General features: G+C 42.9%; 1 protein-coding gene across 1 annotated transcript; it reads right to left on the bottom strand.

The window, feature by feature from the left end:
• LOC115188996 (tyrosine-protein phosphatase non-receptor type 2-like) lies at positions 1-19,575 on the bottom strand. Its single transcript, XM_029747808.1, has 9 exons — positions 19,377-19,575; positions 11,193-11,283; positions 10,952-11,052; positions 10,451-10,549; positions 9,450-9,587; positions 9,164-9,373; positions 8,160-8,321; positions 6,970-7,409; positions 1-4,218 (listed from the first exon to the last, which is right to left on the bottom strand). Exons 1-9 carry the CDS (start codon positions 19,431-19,433, stop codon positions 4,029-4,031), a joined length of 1,488 nt encoding a protein of 495 aa, XP_029603668.1. The 5' UTR covers positions 19,434-19,575; the 3' UTR covers positions 1-4,028.
• Positions 19,576-24,849: the final 5,274 nt, after the last annotated feature.

Here is a 24,849-nt window from a genome sequence, read left to right as displayed (position 1 = left end):
TTTCGGTTATAAAAAAATACATTTTATTGAACAAGTTCAGGTTGTTTTTATCTGTTCTAACTGCAGCTCCACAGTTTCACAAAACTCACCTGAATGGGAAACAACAAACAAATGGAATGATATGGTCCATGCTGTTCTGAGGCCTGTATTACTGAGGCTGTATTACTGAGACCAGTATATACCGAGGCCTGTATTACTGAGACCAGTATTACTGAGGCCTGTATTACTGAGACCAGTATTACTGAGACCAGTATATACCGAGGCCTGTATTTACTGAGGCCAGTATTACTGAGGCCTGTATTACTGAGTCCAGTATTACTGAGACCAGTATATACCGAGGCCTGTATTTACTGAGGCCAGTATTACTGAGGCCAGTATATACCGAGGCCTGTATTTACTGAGGCCAGTATTACTGAGGCCAGTATTTACTGAGGCCAGTATTTACTGAGGCCAGTATTACTGAGGCCAGTATTTACTGAGGCCAGTATTACTGAGGCCAGTATTTACTGAGGCCAGTATTACTGAGGCCAGTATTTACTGAGGCCAGTATTTACTGAGGCCAGTATTACTGAGGCCAGTATTTACTGAGGCCTGTATTTACTGAGGCCAGTATTAACTGAGACCAGTATTACTGAGACCAGTATTTACTGAGGCCAGTATTTACTGAGACCAGTATTAACTGAGGCCAGTATTTACTGAGGCCAGTATTACTGAGGCCAGTATTTACTGAGGCCAGTATTACTGAGGCCAGTATTTACTGAGGCCTGTATTTACTGAGGCCAGTATTAACTGAGACCAGTATTACTGAGACCAGTATTTACTGAGGCCAGTATTTACTGAGGCCAGTATTAACTGAGGCCAGTATTTACTGAGGCCAGTATTTACTGAGTCCAGTATTTACTGAGGCCAGTATTTACTGAGACCAGTATTTACTGAGACCAGTATTTACTGAGACCAGTATTACTGAGGACAGTATTACTGAGGCCAGTATTACTGAGGCCAGTATTTACTGAGGCCAGTATTTACTGAGGCCAGTATTACTGAGGCCAGTATTTACTGAGGCCAGTATTTACTGAGGCCTGTATTTACTGAGGCCAGTATTAACTGAGACCAGTATTACTGAGACCAGTATTTACTGAGGCCAGTATTTACTGAGGCCAGTATTAACTGAGGCCAGTATTTACTGAGGCCTGTATTTACTGAGGCCAGTATTAACTGAGACCAGTATTACTGAGACCAGTATTTACTGAGGCCAGTATTTACTGAGGCCAGTATTAACTGAGGCCAGTATTTACTGAGGCCAGTATTTACTGAGTCCAGTATTTACTGAGGCCAGTATTTACTGAGACCAGTATTTACTGAGACCAGTATTTACTGAGACCAGTATTACTGAGGCCAGTATTACTGAGGCCAGTATTACTGAGGCCAGTATTTACTGAGGCCAGTATTCCCTGCCTAAACCTTAAACCATAACCAATGGTGGAGGATCGTCCAGTGTCATCACAATGTTTGAGTCCCAAATGGCACCCTTTTTCCCTATATAGTGCACTACTATTGACCAGAGCCCTATGGCAAACCTTTTTCCCTATATAGTGCACTACTTTAGACCAGAGCCCTTTGCAAAAAGTAGTGCACTATAAAGAGAATAGGGCACCATTGAGAACGTAACCAATGAGTCATTCTATCACAAGGACTTAGTGCCTAGGATGACATAAAGAAGACATGTCATCCTAGGGGTTTAGTACATGCTAACGACACATTTGGTACGCACCTGTGGGCCGTACGACCATACATTCCGATTTGATTCATCAACAGTATACAGGACAACGACCCTTCAGGGTCATACGGCGTAAACTCTTCAGGGTCATACGACGTAAACTCTTCAGGGTCATACGACGTAAACTCTCCAGGGTCATACGACGTAAACTCTTCAGGGTCATACGACGTAAACTCTTCAGGGTCATACGGCGTAAACTCTCCAGGGTCATACGGCGTAAACTCTTCAGGGTCATACGACGTAAACTCTTCAGGGTCATACGACGTAAACTCTTCAGGGTCATACGACGTAAACTCTCCAGGGTCATACGACGTAAACTCTTCAGGGTCATACGGCGTAAACTCTTCAGGGTCATACGGCGTAAACTCTTCAGGGTCATACGACGTAAACTCTTCAGGGTCATACGACGTAAACTCTTCAGGGTCATACGACGTAAACTCTTCAGGGTCATACGACGTAAACTCTTCGGGGTCATACGACGTAAACTCTTCAGGGTCATACGACGTAAACTCTGTCCTATTAGCAAAGAACGTGATCCGTTCCCCGTCACGTTACTATGGAAAATAACCCTGGGATTATCGTAAAGGCACATTCAAGTATTGGGGGGGGGGGGGTTAAAAAGCAACAAACTAAAAGATACATCCATATCATATATTGTTACCTAGCTTGCTTTCAACAACGTTAATTTCCTTCACCTTGGACTGACAGGCGCTTTGACCACCAAACCTGGGATTTGCACTACGAACATAGAGTCTTTACATTGGTCCCTGTGGCTCCATAAGCTTGCAGGACAGGCTCATTTCTGACATGAACTCACACACACACACACACACACACACACACACACACACACACACACACACACACACACACACACACACACACACACACACACACACACAGAGAGGAGTTTCTCTGTCCATGCTGCAACACAGAGACCAAGGCTACTGCTTAACATCACTTCTCCTTACTGTCTGCTGGGCATCAGCCAGTCAGCCAGCCAGCCAGTCAGTCAGTCAGTCAGTCAGCCAGCCAGGTCATTCTGAATCAGATGAATAATACTCCAACTAGATAAAACCATTCTATTGAAGGATCAAAAAAGGTGAAAAACAGCCTTTGAATTACTTCATGTCAAAATATGTACATCAATCAAATCAATGAAAAAAAACCTGACCTTTTAAAATGAAATAAAGAACGACTGGAAGAAAAGCAAAACGGCAAAATGATTTGTTGTTCTGTACTGAGCCTTTTGTTGTTCTGTACTGAGCCTTTTGTTGTTCTGTACTGAGCCTTTTGTTGTTCTGTACTGAGCCTTTTGTTGTTCTGTACTGAGCCTTTTGTTGTTCTGTACTGAGCCTTTTGTTGTTCTGTACTGAGCCTTTTGTTGTTCTGTACTGAGCCTTTTGTTGTTCTGTACTGAGCCTTTTGTTGTTCTGTACTGAGCCTTTTGTTGTTTCGTCCTGAGCCTTTTGCTGTTTCGTCCTGAGCCTTTTGCTCATCATGTCTGTTGCTGCGGCATATGGGGGGGAGGGTGGGAGGTTCAGACAGTACATTCATCAGGTTCTGCTAACTGGAGAACCAAACAGACTGAGAGAAGATGTTACCATGAAGATCTTTAACAGGAAACAAAATATCCACCGGGACGGTTTGATCTAGTGCTCTGATCTGTTCACCAGGGTTGAGCTCAACAACATTTCAATTCTTCAGAAAGTAAAACTACATTCGAAATGTTAAATCATTGAAGAAAAAAAAAAGAAAAAAAGCTTGAAGCGAATTGAAATTGGAATTTCAGTGAACTTCCTGAATGACAGGAATCAAAATGGAATTGACCCGAACCTTGGTTTTGACCTGTAGAAATAAATAGTCCTGTTATGCACAAACAGACCATGAGAATGTACCTACAGAGAGAGAGAGAGGGGGGGGGGGGTACCGTGTCCCAGGTACTGGTGCAAAAAAGAAGAGTCAGAGAGGGAGGGGGTATCACTGGGAGAAGAGCCAGACCACCACTAGACCCAAGGCAGCTCAGACAGAGGGAGGGGGTATCACTGGGAGAAGAGCCAGACCACCACTAGACCCAAGGCCACGGCAGCTCAGACAGAGGGAGGGGGGGTATCACTGGGAGAAGAGCCAGACCACCACTAGACCCAAGGCCACGGCAGCTCAAACAGAGGGAGGGGGGTATCACTGGGAGAAGATCCAGACCACCACTAGACCCAAGGCCACGGCAGCTCAAACAGAGGGAGGGGGGGTATCACTGGGAAAAGATCCAGACCACCACTAGACCCAAGGCCACGGCAGCTCCAGCCCCCATGTTGAGCAGGATAGGTCTCCAGTACAACCAGCGTTCTCTCTGCCTCTCTGTGTCCGTCAGTCTCTGTTTCATCAGGTGAAGCTTCTTGGCCGTGCTGGCAATACGCTCCTTCCTGTGTCTCTTCCTCAGGCTGGAATTAGATAATAAGATGAGGGTTTCATTACATGGACAGAGAAGTCTGGAAGGGTCCTAACTGAATGCCATCTAAACAGTCTGGAAGGGTCCTAATTGAATGCCATCTAAACAGTCTGGAAGGGTCCTAACTGAATGCCATCTAAACAGTCTGGAAGGGTCCTAACTGAATGCCATCTAAACATGTGAGTCTGGAAGGGTCCTAACTGCATGCCATCTAAACATGAGTCTGGAAGGGTCCTAACTGAATGCCATCTAAACATGTGAGTCTGGAAGGGTCCTAATTGAATGCCATCTAAACAGTCTGGAAGGGTCCTAATTGAATGCCATCTAAACATGTGAGTCTGGAAGGGTCCTAATTGAATGCCATCTAAACAGTCTGGAAGGGTCCTAATTGAATGCCATCTAAACATGTGAGTCTGGAAGGGTCCTAATTGAATGCCATCTAAACAGTCTGGAAGGGTCCTAATTGAATGCCATCTAAACATGCGAGTCTGGAAGGGTCCTAACTGAATGCCATCTAAACATGCGAGTCTGGAAGGGTCCTAATTGAATGCCATCTAAACATGTGAGCCTGGAAGGGTCCTAATTGAATGCCATCTAAACATGTGAGTCTGGAAGGGTCCTAATTGAATGCCATCTAAACATGTGAGTCTGGAAGGGTCCTAATTGAATGCCATCTAAACATGCGAGTCTGGAAGGGTCCTAATTGAATGCCATCTAAACATGCGAGTCTGGAAGGGTCCTAATTGAATGCCATCTAAACATGCGAGTCTGGAAGGGTCCTAATTGAATGCCATCTAAACATGCGAGTCTGGAAGGGTCCTAATTGAATGCCATCTAAACATACGAGTCTGGAAGGGTCCTAATTGAATGCCATCTAAACATACGAGTCTGGAAGGGTCCTAACTGAATGCCATCTAAACATGCGAGTCTGGAAGGGTCCTAATTGAATGCCATCTGTACGTGTGAGTCTGGAAGGGTCCTAATTGAATGCCATCTAAACATGCGAGTCTGGAAGGGTCCTAATTGAATGCCATCTAAACATGCGAGTCTGGAAGGGTCCTAACTGAATGCCATCTAAACATGCGAGTCTGGAAGGGTCCTAATTGAATGCCATCTAAACATGTGAGTCTGGAAGGGTCCTAATTGAATGCCATCTAAACATGCGAGTCTGGAAGGGTCCTAATTGAATGCCATCTAAACATACGAGTCTGGAAGGGTCCTAATTGAATGCCATCTAAACATACGAGTCTGGAAGGGTCCTAACTGAATGCCATCTAAACGTGTGAGTCTGGAAGGGTCCTAATTGAATGCCATCTGTACGTGTGAGTCTGGAAGGGTCCTAATTGAATGCCATCTAAACATGCGAGTCTGGAAGGGTCCTAATTGAATGCCATCTAAACATGTGAGTCTGGAAGGGTCCTAATTGAATGCCATCTAAACATGTGAGTCTGGAAGGGTCCTAATTGAATGCCATCTAAACATGCGAGTCTTGAAGGGTCCTAACTGAATGCCATCTAAACATGTCAGTCTGGAAGGGTCCAAACTGAATGCCATCTAAACATGTGAGTCTGGAAGGGTACTAATTGAATGCCATCTAAACATGCAAGTCTGGAAGGGTCCTAATTGAATGCCATCTAAACGTGCAAGTCTGGAAGGGTCCTAATTGAATGCCATCTAAACATGTGAGTCTGGAAGGGTCCTAATTGAATGCCTCTTAAACCTGTGAGTCTGGAAGGGTCTTAATTGAATGCCATCTAAACATGCGAGTCTGGAAGGGTCCTAATTGAATGCCATCTAAACATGTCAGTCTGGAAGGGGTCCTAACTGAATGCCATCTAAACATGTGAGTCTGGAAGGGTCCTAATTGAATGCCATCTAAACATGTGAGTCTGGAAGGGTCCTAATTGAATGCCATCTAACCATGCGAGTCTGGAAGGGTCCTAACTGAATGCCTTCTGTACGTGTGAGTCTGGAAGGGTCCTAACTGAATGCCATCTAAACATGCGAGTCTGGAAGGGTCCTAATTGAATGCCATCTAAACATGTCAGTCTGGAAGGGTCCTAATTGAATGCCATCTAAACATGTGAGTCTGGAAGGGTCCTAATTGAATGCCATCTAAACATGTCAGTCTGGAAGGGTCCAAATTGAATGCCATCTAAACATGCGAGTCTGGAAGGGTCCTAACTGAATGCCATCTAAACATGTGTCTGGAAGGGTCCAAACTGAATGCCATCTAAACATGTGAGTCTGGAAGGGTCCTAATTGAATGCCATCTAAACATGCAAGTCTGGAAGGGTCCTAATTGAATGCCATCTAAACATGCAAGTCTGGAAGGGTCCTAATTGAATGCCATCTAAACGTGCAAGCCTGGAAGGGTCCTAATTGAATGCCATCTAAACATGTGAGTCTTGAAGGGTCCTAATTGAATGCCTCTTAAACCTGTGAGTCTGGAAGGGTCCTAATTGAATGCCATCTGAACATGTCAGTCTGGAAGGGGTCCTAATTGAATGCCATCTAAACATGTGAGTCTGGAAGGGTCCTAATTGAATGCCATCTGAACATGTGAGTCTGGAAGGGTCCTAATTGAATGCCATCTAAACATGTGAGTCTGGAAGGGTCCTAATTGAATGCCATCTAACCAGTCTGTCCAGCACTAAAGGTCCACAGCCAGCTTCAGAAGGAGGGAGTTAAGCAGACAATAGAAAGAAGCAGTAGAGGGGAATACACCTCGAGGTGTACTGACCTTGGCACCTCCGCCAGGTCCTTCTCTGAGCTGTCTGGATCTGTCCCGTCTCCTGACGTCCGGTCCTCTCTGGACAACGCCACAGCCTCAGGCTCCACACAGGGCAGTGGCTGGCCGTTGGGCTTTTCTGAGGGCCAACTGGGGGACGTGGGGGTGGGGGCGTCTAATGGGCGTGGCGGGGGTAGAGGGGGGGAGGGGGCGTCTAATGGGCGTGGCGGGGGTAGAGGAGGGGCGGGGGCGTCTGAAGGGCGTGGCGGGGGTAGAGGGGGGGCGGGGCCGTCTGAAGGGCGTGGCGGGGGTAGAGGGGGGGTGGGGGCATCTAGAGGGCGTGGCGGGGAAAGAGGGGGGGCGGGGGCGTCGGAGAGAGACCTGGGAGGGGGGGCAGGTGGTGATTGACACACGGTCGCTCTGTCCTCTCTGGACAGCTCTCTCCACTGGCTCTGGACAGACAGACAGACAGGACAGTAGTTAATGACCAACAGCTCCTCATACAGACAGACAGGACAGTACTTAAAACCTGTTGGGGCTAGGGGGAAGTATTTGCACGGCCGGATAAAAAACGTACCCGATTTAAACTGGTTACTAATCTTGCCCAGAAACGAGAATATGCATATAATTAGTAGATTTGGATAGAAAACACTCTAAAGTTTCTAAAACTGTTTGAATGGTGTCTGTGAGTATAACAGAACTCATATGGCAGGCCAAAACCTGAGAAGATTCCATACAGGAAGTGCCCTGTCTGACAATTTGTTCTCCTTCTGTTGCATCTCTATCGAAAATACAGCATCTGTGCTGTAACGTGACACTTTCTAAGGCTTCCATTGGCTCTCTAAAGCCGCCAGAAAGTGGAATGGGGTGTCTGCTGTCTCTGGGCGAAGAACAGCAGGAGAGTTTGTGAGTGGTCAGCCTGGGGACAGTGGCACTGGAGATGCGCATTCACGAGAATTCTCCATTTTTTTCTTTCAGCCTTTGAATGAATACAACGTTGCCCGGTTGGAATATTATCACTATTTTACGAGAAAAATTGCATAAAAATTGATTTTAAACAGCGTTTGACATGCTTCTAAGTACGGTAATGGAATATTTTGACATTTTTTGTCACGAAATGCGCTTGCGCGGAGCAGTCTCCCATGATGCTCTTGGCTCCCCCAGCTAGCTAGGTGTGTGGTTAGGGTTAGCAGCGGTGTTACCTGTACGGAGCAGTCTCCCATGATGCTCTTGGCTCCCTCCAGGACGGCCCTGTAGGAGAAACGTAGCTGGTCAGGAGTCTGGATCAGACCCATCCGGTACTCCCTCATGTCCAGCAGAACCTTCTGGATGTCTACTGACGACGGGTCCTTCCTCTTGTCCATCTACACCGGAGAGAGAGAGAGGGAGAGAGAGAGAGAGAGAGAGAGAATGACGTCACCTTCGACATCAGGGACGAGTGAAGACGGGCTGTTCTACATAATGCTGAACAGTGAATTTAGACTGGAGACATAGCCCATCTGTAAATAGCCCACCCAACTACCTCATCCCCATATTGTTATTTATTTCTGCTCTTTTGCACCCCAGTATCTCTACTTGCACATCATCATCTGCTCATCTATCACTCCAGTGTTAATCTGCTAAATTGTAATAATTTACCCACTACGGCCTATTTATTGCCTTACCCCCATTTCGAACTGCTTTGCTTTATCTTGGCCAGGTCGCAATTGTAAATGAGAACTTGTTATCAACTGGCCTACCTGGTTAAAAAAAGGACTTGTTCTCAACTAGCTTACCTGGTTAAATAAAGGACTTGTTCTCAACTAGCCTACCTGGTTAAATAAAGGGTTATACATATAATATATAAATACCTGGTTAAATAAAGGTGAAATAAATAAATAAATAAATAGAAATACAGTTTGACCAGGAAGCTGATGTGAAACACCAAGTAGTAAAGCCTTGTCCGAGACCAGCTTAACGTCCAATCACAGACCCTGAACAGGACGCTAGTCTACTTTCATACCAAGTAGTAAAGCCTTGTCCGAGACCAGCTTAATGTCCAATCACAGCCCCTGAACAGGACGCTAGTCTACTTTCATACCAAGTAGTAAAGCCCTGTCCGAGACCAGCTTAATGTCCAATCACAGACCCTGAACAGGACGCTAGTCTACTTTCATACCAAGCAGGGAATTCAATAACAATGTAAAACAGGAAGTATTGAGGTTACCAGAATGAGACACGTGTCAACCAATGAGAAGGTCCCTGAGCGTCCAATCCCAGCGCTGCAGTGGACCACGGAGGGCCCATGCTCCGGCCCCAATGAGCCAGACTCCCGCACCTTAACCAGGAAGTTGAGGAAAGAGGCTGGGGATTCTGGGACGCCGAAGTCAGGCCAGGTGGTGTAGTGAAAGTGGTATATCTCTCTGGTTTCTCCTGTCTGGACAAGGCATGTGATTTAATAACAACAACTTCCTCGTGACAACGGAGACGTCCACGGAGACGTAGAAACTCACCTCGGTGTTCCTCAGCTCCAACACTCGTATGACGTAGTAGGACATGTCCTCTTCCTTCACCAGCGTCACAACAAACCCTGTGTCTGTATAAGACAACTGGTGTCCCTCAGCTGTAGGCCAGTACTGAGCACACTTCTCCTATTGGGGGGGGGGGACAATACATTAGTGATTGGCCCAACCTGAACACTTGATGGGATGGTATGGCCTAGAGTGTGGTGGTCCTCACTTGGTTGTATGGCCTAGAGTGTGGTGGTCCTCACTTGGTTGTATGGCCTAGAGTGTGGTGGTCCTCACTTGGTTGTATGGCCTAGAGTGTGGTGGTCCTCACTTGGTTGTATGGCCTAGAGTGTGGTGGTCCTCACTTGGTTGTATGGCCTAGAGTGTGGTGGTCCTCACTGTTCAGCATTATAACATTATGTAGCCTACTTACAGATCCCTTTCTCTATGATTCTGTTCAGCATTATAACATTTATGTATGATTCTGTTCAGCATTATAACATTTATGTAGGATTCTGTTCAGCATTATAACATTTATGTAGGCTACTTACAGACCCTTTCTCTATGATTCTATTCAGCATTATAACATTTATGTAGGCTACTTACAGATCCCTTCTCTAGGATTCTGTTCAGCATTATAACATTTATGTAGGCTACTTACAGACCCCTTCTCTAGGATTCTGTTCAGCATTATAACATTTATGTAGGCTACTTACAGACCCCTTCTCTAGGATTCTGTTTAGCATTATAACATTTATGTAGGATTCTGTTCAGCATTATAACATTTATGTAGGCTACTTACAAACCCTTTCTCTATGATTCTGTTCAGCATTATAGCATTATGTAGGCTACTTACAGATCCCTTCTCTAGGATTCTATTCAGCATTATAACATTTATGTAGGATTCTGTTCAGCATTATAACATTTATGTAGGATTCTGTTCAGCATTAAAACATTTATGTAGGATTCTGTTCAGCATTATAACATGTATGTAGGCTACTTACAGACCCTTTCTCTATGATTCTGTTCAGCATTATAACAGCTTTGGAGTTCTGCTCCCAGACCATCAACCAGAAGTGACTGCAGGTGTTCTTCAGGGGGCCCTTTGGGAGAAAACACAACACACTGCTTCATCACCAACTGAAACACAGACCAACCTTCAAAATATACATCCACAATCCTTAGTACGTGTTTAGAGAAAATCTCACTTCAAATGATCAGTACATAACGAACGGAAACGTCTGAGATACTTGTATGTACTGACCTGAGACAGGATATAGATTCTTTGGGCTTCCTCCACCATGACCTAACTACTTGTATGTACTGACCTGAGACAGGATATAGATTCTTTGGGCTTCCTCCACCATGACCTAACTACTTGTATGTACTGACCTGAGACAGGAAATAGATTATTTGGGCTTCCTCCACCATGACCTAACTACTTGTATGTACTGACCTGAGACAGGAAATAGATTCTTTGGGCTTCACTACTTGTATGTACTGACCTGAGACAGGATATAGATTCTTTGAGCTTCCTCCACCATGACTAAACTTGCATTGATGTAGTCATTTTCAGAGTTCTCAAGTTTAACGCGACTGTGATCATCTGAAACAAGAGACGAAAGATATTTAAAACGTGTAAATTAAAAAACTATTGCGAATCGTCAAGTTGCAAAACGTTCATCCCAACGACGACCAGCGTAAGGCTACTTCATGAACGATAGTTGCACAGACAGAAATACTCACAGGGGCTGACGTCTCTGTACCGGTTTCGGTTCTGATTCTCTGGACGTTTTGCCGTCTGATATGAGTAGTCACTGGCTTGGCTTCGGATTTCCTGAGGAAAAACATGAGAACGAATACCAGCCAATGACTGTCGTTGAAATGTGACCAGGTCTGACGATCTATACAGCGACTAACCAAGCAGACATCTGCAGTAAGAGAACTAACAAACAAGTTACCTATCGACCTCTTAGAAATGTTTAGTACTGGGTACTGGGTATACACTACCTAACTAATTAGCTAGGTCAGCTTATTACTGGGTATACACTACCTAACTAATTAGCTCGGTCAGCTTATTACTGGGTATACACTACCTAACTAATTAGCTAGGTCAGCTTACTACGGGGTATACACTACCTAACTAATTAGCTAGGTCAGCTAACTACTGGGTATACACTACCTAACTAATTAGCTAGGTCAGCTTACTACTGGCTACTGGGTATACACTACCTAACTAATTAGCTAGGTCAGCTAACTACTGGGTATACACTACCTAACTAATTAGCTAGGTCAGCTTATTACTGGGTATACACTACCTAACTAATTAGCTAGGTCAGCTTATTACTGGGTATACACTACCTAACTAATTAGCTAGGTCAGCTAATTACTGGGTATACACTACCTAACTAATTAGCTAGGTCAGCTTATTACTGGGTATACACTACCTAACTAATTAGCTAGGTCAGCTTATTACTGGGTATACACTACCTAACTAATTAGCTAGGTCAGCTTACTACTGGGTATACACTACCTAACTAATTAGCTAGGTCAGCTAACTACTGGGTATACACTACCTAACTAATTAGCTAGGTCAGCTTATTACTTATTACTATTTTTTTGACTCTGTTAATCACCACATCCTCATCGGCAGACTTAGTAGCCTTGGTTTCTCAAACGATTGCGTCGCCTGGTTCACCAACTACTTCTCTGACAGAGTTCAGTGTGTCAAATCGGAGGGCCTACTGTCTGGACCTCTGGCAGTCTCTATGGGGGTACCACAGGGTTCAATTCTTGGGCCAACTCTTTTCTCTGTATACATAAATGATGTCGCTCTTGCTGCTGGTGAATCTCTGATCCACCTCTACGCAGACGACACCATTCTGTATACTTCTGGCCCTTCTTTGGACACTGTGTTAACAACCCTCCAGACGAGCTTCAATGCCATTCAACTCTCCTTCCGTGGTCTCCAACTGCTCCTAAACACAAGTAAAACTAAATGCATGCTCTTCAACCGATCGCTGCCTGCACCTGCCCGCCCATCCAGCATAACTTCTCTGGACGGTTCTAACTTAGAATTTGTGGACAACTACAAATACCTAGGTGTCTGGTTAGACTGTAAACTCTCCTTCCAGACTCACATCAATCATCTCCAATCCAAAGTGAAATCTAGAATTGGCTTCCTATTTCGCAACAAAGCATCCTTCACTCATGCTGCCAAACATACCCTCGTAAAACTGACCATCCTACCAATCCTCGACTTCGGCGATGTCATTTACAAAATAGCCTCCAATACCCTACTCAACAAGCTGGATGCAGTCTATCACAGTGCCATCCGTTTTGTCACCAAAGCCCCATATACAACCCACCACTGCGACCTGTATGCTCTCGTTGGCTGGCCTTCACTTCATAATCGTCGCCAAACACATTGGCTCCAGGTCATCTACAAGACCCTGCTAGGTAAAGTCCCCCCTTATCTCCGCTCACTGGTCACCATAGCAGCACCCACCTGTAGCACGCGCTCCAGCAGGTATATCTCTCTGGTCACCCCTAAAGCCAACTCCTCCTTTGGTCGTCTCTCCTTCCAGTTCTCAGCTGCCAATGACTGGAACGAACTACAAAAATCTCTAAAACTGGAAACACTTATCTCCCTCACTAGCTTTAAGCACCAGCTGTCAGAGCAGCTCACAGATCACTGCACCTGTACATAGCCCATCTTTAATTGAGCCCAAACTACTACCTCTTCCCCTACTGTATTTATTTATTTTATTTATTTTGCTCCTTTGCACCATATTATTTATATTTTAACTTTTAACTTTCTTCAAACTACAAATCTACCATTCCAGTGTTTTTCTTGCCATACTTTATTTACTTTGCCACCATGGCATTTTTTTGCCTTTACCTCCATTATCTCACATCATTTGCTCACATTGTATATAGTCTTATTTTTTTCTACTGCATCATTGATTGTATGTTGTTTTACTCCATGTGTAACTCTGTGTTTTTGTATGTTGTCGAACTGCTTTGCTTTATCTTGGCCAGGTCGCAATTGTAAATGAGAACTTGTTCTCAACTTGCCTAACCTGGTTAAATAAAGGTGAAATAAATAAAAAATAAAAAAATAAATTACTGGGTATACACTACCTAAATAATTAGCTAGGTCAGCTTATTACTGGGTATACACTACCTAACTAATTAGCTAGGTCAGCTTACTACTGGGTATACACTACCTAACTAATTAGCTAGGTCAGCTAACTACTGGGTATACACTACCTAACTAATTAGCTAGGTCAGCTAACTACTGGGTATACACTACCTAACTAATTAGCTAGGTCAGCTTATTACTGGGTATTAACTACCTAACTAATTAGCTAGATCAGCTTATTACTGGGTATACACTACCTAACTAATTAACTAGGTCAGCTTGCTACTGGGTATACACTACCTAACTAATTAGCTAGGTCAGCTAACTACTGGGTATACACTACCTAACTAATTAGCTAGGTCAGCTTATTACTGGGTATTAACTACCTAACTAATTAGCTAGGTCAGCTTACTACTGGGTATACACTACCTAACTAATTAGCTAGGTTAGCTTATTACTGGGTATACACTACCTAACTAATTAGCTAGGTCAGCTTACTACTGGGTATACACTACCTAACTAATTAGCTAGGTCAGCTAACTACTGGGTATACACTACCTAACTAATTAGCTAGGTCAGCTTACTACTGGCTACTGGGTATACACTACCTAACTAATTAGCTAGGTCAGCTAACTACTGGGTATACACTACCTAACTAATTAGCTAGGTCAGCTTATTACTGGGTATACACTACCTAACTAATTAGCTAGGTCAGCTTATTACTGGGTATACACTACCTAACTAATTAGCTAGGTCAGCTAATTACTGGGTATACACTACCTAACTAATTAGCTAGGTCAGCTTATTACTGGGTATACACTACCTAACTAATTAGCTAGGTCAGCTTATTACTGGGTATACACTACCTAACTAATTAGCTAGGTCAGCTTACTACTGGGTATACACTACCTAACTAATTAGCTAGGTCAGCTAACTACTGGGTATACACTACCTAACTAATTAGCTAGGTCAGCTTATTACTTATTACTATTTTTTTGACTCTGTTAATCACCACATCCTCATCGGCAGACTTAGTAGCCTTGGTTTCTCAAACGATTGCGTCGCCTGGTTCACCAACTACTTCTCTGACAGAGTTCAGTGTGTCAAATCGGAGGGCCTACTGTCTGGACCTCTGGCAGTCTCTATGGGGGTACCACAGGGTTCAATTCTTGGGCCAACTCTTTTCTCTGTATACATAAATGATGTCGCTCTTGCTGCTGGTGAATCTCTGATCCACCTCTACGCAGACGACACCATTCTGTATACTTCTGGCCCTTCTTTGGACACTGTGTTAACAACCCTCCAGACGAGCTTCAATGCCATTCAACTCTCCTTCCGTGGTCTCCAACTGCTCCTAAACACAAGTAAAACTAAATGCATGCTCTTCAACCGATCGCTGCCTGCACCTGCCCGCCCATCCAGCATAACTTCTCTGGACGGTTCTAACTTAGAATTTGTGGACAACTACAAATACCTAGGTGTCTGGTTAGACTGTAAACTCTCCTTCCAGACTCACATCAATCATCTCCAATCCAAAGTGAAATCTAGAATTGGCTTCCTATTTCGCAACAAAGCATCCTTCACTCATGCTGCCAAACATACCCTCGTAAAACTGACCATCCTACCAATCCTCGACTTCGGCGATGTCATTTACAAAATAGCCTCCAATACCCTACTCAACAAGCTGGATGCAGTCTATCACAGTGCCATCCGTTTTGTCACCAAAGCCCCATATACAACCCACCACTGCGACCTGTATGCTCTCGTTGGCTGGCCTTCACTTCATAATCGTCGCCAAACACATTGGCTCCAGGTCATCTACAAGACCCTGCTAGGTAAAGTCCCCCCTTATCTCCGCTCACTGGTCACCATAGCAGCACCCACCTGTAGCACGCGCTCCAGCAGGTATATCTCTCTGGTCACCCCTAAAGCCAACTCCTCCTTTGGTCGTCTCTCCTTCCAGTTCTCAGCTGCCAATGACTGGAACGAACTACAAAAATCTCTAAAACTGGAAACACTTATCTCCCTCACTAGCTTTAAGCACCAGCTGTCAGAGCAGCTCACAGATCACTGCACCTGTACATAGCCCATCTTTAATTGAGCCCAAACTACTACCTCTTCCCCTACTGTATTTATTTATTTTATTTATTTTGCTCCTTTGCACCATATTATTTATATTTTAACTTTTAACTTTCTTCAAACTACAAATCTACCATTCCAGTGTTTTTCTTGCCATACTTTATTTACTTTGCCACCATGGCATTTTTTTGCCTTTACCTCCATTATCTCACATCATTTGCTCACATTGTATATAGTCTTATTTTTTTCTACTGCATCATTGATTGTATGTTGTTTTACTCCATGTGTAACTCTGTGTTTTTGTATGTTGTCGAACTGCTTTGCTTTATCTTGGCCAGGTCGCAATTGTAAATGAGAACTTGTTCTCAACTTGCCTAACCTGGTTAAATAAAGGTGAAATAAATAAAAAATAAAAAAATAAATTACTGGGTATACACTACCTAAATAATTAGCTAGGTCAGCTTATTACTGGGTATACACTACCTAACTAATTAGCTAGGTCAGCTTACTACTGGGTATACACTACCTAACTAATTAGCTAGGTCAGCTAACTACTGGGTATACACTACCTAACTAATTAGCTAGGTCAGCTAACTACTGGGTATACACTACCTAACTAATTAGCTAGGTCAGCTTATTACTGGGTATTAACTACCTAACTAATTAGCTAGATCAGCTTATTACTGGGTATACACTACCTAACTAATTAACTAGGTCAGCTTGCTACTGGGTATACACTACCTAACTAATTAGCTAGGTCAGCTAACTACTGGGTATACACTACCTAACTAATTAGCTAGGTCAGCTTATTACTGGGTATTAACTACCTAACTAATTAGCTAGGTCAGCTTACTACTGGGTATACACTACCTAACTAATTAGCTAGGTTAGCTTATTACTGGGTATACACTACCTAACTAATTAGCTAGGTCAGCTTACTACTGGGTATACACTACCTAACTAATTAGCTAGGTCAGCTTACTACTGGCTATACACTACCTAACTAATTAGCTAGGTCAGCTTGCTACTGGGTACTGGGTATACACTACCTAACTAATTAGCTAGGTCAGCTTGCTACTGGGTACTGGGTATACACTACCTAACTAATTAGCTAGGTCATCTTACTACTGGGTATACACTACCTAACTAATTAGCAAGGTCAGCTTACTACGGGGTATACACTACCTAACTAATTAGCTAGGTCAGCTAACTACTGGGTATACACTACCTAACTAATTAGCAAGGTCAGCTTACTACGGGGTATACACTACCTAACTAATTAGCAAGGTCAGCTTACTACGGGGTATACCGCTACTATAACTGTCTATAACATATATCATGTCCCTAGCCTAGACCCTCTGCTATAACTGTCTATAATCCTGCCTATAGGTAGTTATATAGTAGGTAGTTATATAGTAGGTAGTTATATAGTAGGTAGTTATATAGGTAGTTATATAGTAGGTAGTTATATAGGTAGTTATATAGTAGGTAGTTATATAGGTTGTTATATAGGTTGTTATATAGGTAGTTATATAGTAGGTAGTTATATAGGTAGTTATATAGGTAGTTATATAGTAGGTAGTTATATAGGTAGTTATATAGTAGGTAGTTATATAGGTATTTATATAGTAGGTAGTTATATAGTAGGTAGTTATATAGGTAGTTATATAGGTAGTTATATAGTAGGTAGTTATATAGTAGTTATATAGGTAGTTATATAGTAGGTAGTTATATAGGTAGTTATATAGGTAGTTATATAGGTAGTTATATAGTAGGTAGTTATATAGGAGGTAGTTATATAGGTAGTTATATAGGTAGTTATATAATTAGGTAGTTATCTCGTAGGTAGTTATCTAGGTAGTTATTCTAGTAGGTAGTTATATAGAGGTAGTATTTAGTAGGTCGTATATAGTAGGTAGTATTATAGTGTAGTCTAAGTAGGTAGTATATATTATTGCTTTATATGTAGGTAGTTATATAGGTAGGTAGTTATATAGGTAGTATATAGGGTAGTTATATAGGTCGTTATTATAGTAGGGTAGTTATCTAGTAGGTTAGTTATATAGGTTGTTATATAGTAGGTGGTTATATAGGTGTTATATCGTATGTAGTTATATAGTAGGTTAGTATATAGTAGGTAGTATATAGGTAGTTATATAGTAGGGTAGTTATATAGTAGGTAGTTATATAGGTAGTTATATAGGTAGTTGATAAGTAAGGTGTTATCGTTAGTATATAGGCTAGGTTATTATATTTAGTTTAGTATTAGTAGGTAGTTATATAGTAGGTAGTTATATAGTAGGTTAGTCTATAGTAGGTAGTTTATATAGTAAGGTAGTTTTATAGTAGGTAGTTATATAGTAGGTAGTTATATAGTAGGTAGTATATAGTAGGTAGTTATATAGTAGGTTAGTTTATAGTAGGGTTAGTTTTTATTTGTATGTAGTTAAAGTAGGTTAGTTATATAGTAGGTAGTTATTATAGTAGGTAGTTATATAGGTTAGTTATATAGTAGGTTAGTTTATATAGGTTAGTTATAAGTAGGTTGTTATATCGGTCGTTATATAGTAGGTAGTTTATAGTAGGTAGTTATAGTAGGTAGTTATATAGTAGGGTAGTTATATAGGTTAGGTATATAGTAGGTAGTTTGTAGGTAGTTATATAGTAGGTAGTTATATAGGTAGTTATATAGGTAGTTATATAGGTAGTTATATAGTAGGTAGTTATATAGGTAGTTATATAGTAGGTAGTTATATAGGTAGTTATATAGTAGGTAGTTATATAGGTAGTTATATAGGTAGTTATATAGTAGGTAGTTATATAGGTAGTTATATAGGTAGTTATATAGTAGGTAGTTATATAGTAGGTAGTTATATAGGTAGTTATATAGTAGGTAGTTATATAGGTAGTTATATAGTAGGTAGTTATATAGTAGGTAGTTATATAGTAGGTAGTTATACAGGTAGTTATATAGTAGGTAGTTATATAGTAGGTAGTTATATAGGTAGTTATATAGTAGGTAGTTATATAGGTAGTTATATAGGTAGTTATATAGTAGGTAGTTATATAGTAGTTATATAGGTAGTTATATAGTAGGTAGTTATATAGGTAGGTTAGTATAGGTAGTTATAGTAGGTAGTTATATAGTAGGTAGTTATATAGTAGGTAGTTATATAGTAGGTAGTTATATAGTAGGTAGTTATATAGGTATTTATATAGTAGGTAGTTATATAGTAGGTAGTTATATAGTAGGTAGTTATATAGTAGGTAGTTATATAGTAGGTTGTTATATAGGTAGTAGTTATATAGGTAGTAGTTAACTTGTGTTCCAGACATCCACTTCACTGTAACCTGTCCAGTTTCCAAGATATGACATTGGCAACACATGCGCACATACTATTACAGGAAGTCTTTGCTATTTCTCAGAAACAGGCTAGCAAGCTAATGTTGATGTACGTTTCCCGGAAGTCTGACTCTTTATCTGTAAAGCTTCGTTTATCTTTCAGGATCAACACCAGTTTGACTAGTATTATCCATTCAATATACCGTTAAAATTACATCGTTTTGAGCTAGCTAGTATGATGGATAATGTGCATAATTGCTAGCTAGTAACCGGCAGATAGCTATGTTGCTAACTAAATTGGCTAGCTAACGTTTGCTAGGTTAGCAACCCCCCAAAAAATAAACACATTGAATGCCCAACTTACATTATAAAGGTTTTGCCACTGTCCAGACGAATCAATTTCCTCAAACTGTTGATCCATTTTGGTATTTTGGCTATTTCTGTCTTGCGCGAAAATAGTTTTGAATGTTATCGTTGTCAATGGTAAGTTAGCTGGCTAGCCTCAACCTGACAGCCACCGACTGAGTGGTGGTGGTGGGGGGGATCTACGTCATCTACACCAGGGGGGTTCCCAAACCCGGTCCTGGGTGCACGTTTTGGTTGTTGCTCTAACGTTACACAGCTGATTCAAATAATCAAAGCTTGATTATGAGTTGGTTGGGGTCCCCTGTGGCTCAGTTGGTAGAGCATGATGTTTGCAATGCAAAGGGTTGTGGGTTCGATTCCCACGGGGGACCAGTATGGAGAAAAAATGTCTGAAATGTATCCATTCACTACTGTAAGTCGCTCTGGAAAAGAGCATCTGATAAATTACTACAATGTTATTATTTTAATCAGCCAAAACGTACACCCAGGACAGAGTCTGGGGAACCCCCTCCCCCCCAGAACCACCAGTCATTGCAAAGAGGTCACATAGGCATCGGGTTCTGTGACACCATTGGAAGGGTGACACACCTGTGGGAGAAGTGTGGTGGATTATTAAAAGGATGAGTGGGGTCAGAAGGGAGTGGGGATTATCCAGTGTTGACGAGTGGGAAGGATGTGGCAGTAACAGGCGAGGAGAAGGCAGAGAGATATGATGGCCAAAGCGTTTGTCTAAGTGCATAGCTCAGCAAATTTGTCAGAGGAACGGGAGGGAGGGAGAGAGAGAGAAGAAGAAGAAGAGAGGAGGAGCATCCTGGAGTGCTGGATAGGAGGGAGGATGTAAATGATGCGTTGAATGTGGCACGGCAGAGGTGAAAAGGGCAATAGTTAAGGCTGGGTTAACTTACAGTCGTGGACAAATGTTTTTGAGAATGACACAAATATTAATTTCCACAAAGTTTTCTGCTTCAGTGTCTTTAGATATTTTTGTCAGATGTTACTATGGAATACTGAAGTATAATTACAAGCATTTAATAAGTGTCAAAGGCTTTTATTGACAATTACATGAAGTTGATGCAAAGAGTCAATATTGCTGTTCCTGTAAATCCACCATGGCTCCTCCCACCTCCAATAGTAGATCTAGAAGTGTTGGAGAGACTAGGGAAAGATAGGGAGGGTGTTGATCCATCTGATTGGAGGGACTACAGAAAGACAGGGAGGGTGTTGATCCATCTGATTGGAGAGACTAGGGAAAGACAGGGAGGGTGTTGATCCATCTGATTGGAGAGACTACAGAAAGACAGGGAGGGTGTTGATCCATCTGATTGGAGGGACTACAGAAAGACAGGGAGGGTGTTGATCCATCTGATTGGACTACAGAAAGACAGGGAGGGTGTTGATCCATCTGATTGGAGAGACTACAGAAAGATAGGGAGGGTGTTGATCCATCTGATTGGAGAGACTACAGAAAGACAGGGAGGGTGTTGATCCATCTGATTGGAGGGACTACAGAAAGACAGGGAGGGTGTTGATCCATCTGATTGGAGGGACTACAGAAAGACAGGGAGGGTGTTGATCCATCTGATTGGAGAGACTACAGAAAGACAGGGAGGGTGTTGATCCATCTGATTGGAGAGACTACAGAAAGACAGGGAGGGTGTTGATCCATCTGATTGGAGAGACTACAGAAAGACAGGGATGGTGTTGATCCATCTGATTGGAGAGACTACAGAAAGACAGGGAGGGTGTTGATCCATCTGATTGGACTACAGAAAGACAGGGAGGGTGTTGATCCATCTGATTGGAGAGACTACAGAAAGATAGGGAGGGTGTTGATCCGGCTAGCTGTCTGAATCTCACTGGACCCTCTGATCACTCGGCTAAGCATGCCTCTCCTTAATGTCAATATGCCTTGTCCATTGCTGTTCTGGTTAGTGTTTATTGGCTTATTTCACTGTAGAGCCTCTAGCCCTGCTCATTATACCTTATCCAACCTCTCAGTTCCTCCACCCACACATGCTATGACATCTTCTGGTTTCAATGATGTTTCTAGAGACAATATCTCTCTCATAATCACTAAATGCCTAGGTTTACCTCCTCTGTACTCACATCCCACCATACCTTTGTCTGTACATTATACCTTGAAGCTATTTTATCGCCCCCAGATACCTGCTCCTTTTTCTCTCTATTCTGGACGTCACAGACGACCAATTCTTATAGCTTTTAGCCGTACCCTCATACTTATTATTCTCTGCTCCGCTGGGGATGTAGAGGTGAATCCAGGCCCTGCAGTGCCTGGCTCCACACCTACTCCCCAGGCGCTCTCTTTTGATGACTTCTGTAACCGTAATAGCCTTGGTTTCATGCATGTTAACATTAGAAGCCTCCTCCCTAAGTTTGTTTTATTCACTGCTTTAGCACACTCTGCCAACCCGGATGTCCTAGCTGTGTCTGAATCTTGGCTTAGGAAGTCCACCAAAAACTGTGAAATCTTCATCCCTAACTACAACGTTTTCAGACAAGATAGAACGACCAAAGGGGGCGGTGTTGCAATCTACTGCAGAGATAGCCTGCAGAGTTCTGTCCTGCTATCCAGGTCTGTACCCAAACAATTTGAACTTCTACTTTTAAAAATCCACCTCTCCAAAAACAAGTCTCTCACCGTTGCCGCCTGCTATAGACCCCCCTCGGCCCCTAGCTGTGCTCTGGACACCATATGTGAACTGATTGCCCCCCATCTATCTTCAGAGCTCGTGCTACTAGGCGACCTAAACTGGGACATGCTTAACACCCCAGCCATTCTACAATCCAAGCTTGATGCCCTCAATCTCACACAAATTATTAATGAACCCACCAGGTACAACCCCAAAGCCGCAAACACTGGCACCCTCATAGATATCATTCTAACCAATGTGCCCTCTAATTACACCTCTGCTGTTTTCAACCAAGATCTCAGCGATCACTGCCTCATTGCCTGCACCCGTAATGGGTCAGCGGTCAAACGACCTCCACTCATCACTGTCAAACGCTCCCTGAAACATTTCAACGAGCAAGCCTTTCTAATCGACCTGGCCCTGGTATCCTGGAAGGATATTGACCTCATCCCGTCAGTAGAGGATGCCTGGTTATTTTTTTTAAATGCCTTCCTCTCCATCTTAAATAAGCATGCCCCTTTCAAGAAATTTAGAACCAGGAACAGATATAGCCCTTGGTTCTCCCCAGACCTGACTGCCCTTAACCAACACAAAAATATCCTGTGGCGTTCTGCATTAGCATCAAACTGCCCCCGCGATATGCAACTTTTTAGGGAAGTTAGAAACCAATACACACAGGCAGTTAGAAACGCCAAGGCTAGCTTTTTCAAACAGAAATTTGCTTCGTGCAACTCCAACTCTAAAAAGTTCTGGGACATTGTAAAGTCCATGGAGAATAAGAACACCTCCTCCCAACTGCCCACTGCACTGAGGATAGGAAACTCTGTCACCACCGATAAGCCCACTATAATTGAGAATTTCAATAAGCATTTTTCTACGGCTGGCCATGCTTTCCACCTAACTACCCCTACTGCATTCAACAGCACTGCACCCCCCACAGCTACTCGCCCAAGCCTCCCCATTTCTCCTTCTCCCAAATCCATTCAGCTGATGTTCTGAAAGAGCTGCAAAATCTGGACCCCTACAAATCAGCTGGGCTTGACAATCTGGACCCTTTCTTTCTAAAATTATCTGCCGAAATTATTGCAACCCCTATTACTAGCCTGTTCAACCTCTCTTTCGTGTCGTCTGAGATTCCCATAGATTGGAAAGCAGCTGCTGTCATCCCCCTCTTCAAAGGAGGTGACACTCTTGACCCAAATTGCTACAGACCTATATCCATCCTACCCTGCCTTTCTAAGGTCTTCGAAAGCCAAGTCAACAAACAGATTACCGACTATTTCGAATCCCACCGCACCCTCTCCGCTATGCAATCTGGTTTCAGAGCTGGTCATGGGTGCACCTCAGCCACGCTCAAGGTCCTAAACGACATCGTAACCGCCATCGATAAGAAACAATACTGTGCTGCCATATTCATTGACCTGGCCAAAGCTTTTGACTCTGTTAATCACCACATCCTCATCGGCAGACTTAGTAGCCTTGGTTTCTCAAACGATTGCGTCGCCTGGTTCACCAACTACTTCTCTGACAGAGTTCAGTGTGTCAAATCGGAGGGCCTACTGTCTGGACCTCTGGCAGTCTCTATGGGGGTACCACAGGGTTCAATTCTTGGGCCAACTCTTTTCTCTGTATACATAAATGATGTCGCTCTTGCTGCTGGTGAATCTCTGATCCACCTCTACGCAGACGACACCATTCTGTATACTTCTGGCCCTTCTTTGGACACTGTGTTAACAACCCTCCAGACGAGCTTCAATGCCATTCAACTCTCCTTCCGTGGTCTCCAACTGCTCCTAAACACAAGTAAAACTAAATGCATGCTCTTCAACCGATCGCTGCCTGCACCTGCCCGCCCATCCAGCATAACTTCTCTGGACGGTTCTAACTTAGAATTTGTGGACAACTACAAATACCTAGGTGTCTGGTTAGACTGTAAACTCTCCTTCCAGACTCACATCAATCATCTCCAATCCAAAGTGAAATCTAGAATTGGCTTCCTATTTCGCAACAAAGCATCCTTCACTCATGCTGCCAAACATACCCTCGTAAAACTGACCATCCTACCAATCCTCGACTTCGGCGATGTCATTTACAAAATAGCCTCCAATACCCTACTCAACAAGCTGGATGCAGTCTATCACAGTGCCATCCGTTTTGTCACCAAAGCCCCATATACAACCCACCACTGCGACCTGTATGCTCTCGTTGGCTGGCCTTCACTTCATAATCGTCGCCAAACACATTGGCTCCAGGTCATCTACAAGACCCTGCTAGGTAAAGTCCCCCCTTATCTCCGCTCACTGGTCACCATAGCAGCACCCACCTGTAGCACGCGCTCCAGCAGGTATATCTCTCTGGTCACCCCTAAAGCCAACTCCTCCTTTGGTCGTCTCTCCTTCCAGTTCTCAGCTGCCAATGACTGGAACGAACTACAAAAATCTCTAAAACTGGAAACACTTATCTCCCTCACTAGCTTTAAGCACCAGCTGTCAGAGCAGCTCACAGATCTCTGCACCTGTACATAGCCCATCTTTAATTTAGCCCAAACTACTACCTCTTCCCCTACTGTATTTATTTATTTTATTTATTTTGCTCCTTTGCACCATATTATTTATATTTTAACTTTTAACTTTCTTCAAACTACAAATCTACCATTCCAGTGTTTTTCTTGCCATACTTTATTTACTTTGCCACCATGGCATTTTTTTGCCTTTACCTCCCTTATCTCACATCATTTGCTCACATTGTATATAGTCTTATTTTTTTCTACTGCATCATTGATTGTATGTTGTTTTACCCCATGTGTAACTCTGTGTTTTT

The sequence above is a fragment of the Salmo trutta genome, unplaced genomic scaffold (genome assembly GCF_901001165.1).
Source record: "Salmo trutta unplaced genomic scaffold, fSalTru1.1, whole genome shotgun sequence".
NCBI classification, from domain to species: domain Eukaryota; kingdom Metazoa; phylum Chordata; class Actinopteri; order Salmoniformes; family Salmonidae; genus Salmo; species Salmo trutta.
This window is presented reverse-complemented; position numbering and strand designations above follow the sequence as displayed.

Coding starts and splice junctions, on each gene's coding strand:
- LOC115188996 (XM_029747808.1), bottom strand. CDS start 19,433: ATGGATCAACAGTTTGAGGAAATTGATTCGTCTGGACAGTGGCAAAAC. Junction 11,284..19,376: donor AGTGGCAAAACCTTTATAAT/GTAAGTTGGGCA, acceptor GTTTTTCCTCAG/GAAATCCGAAGCCAAGCCAG. Junction 9,588..10,450: donor GAATCATAGAGAAAGGGTCT/GTAAGTAGCCTA, acceptor CCCCCCCAATAG/GAGAAGTGTGCTCAGTACTG.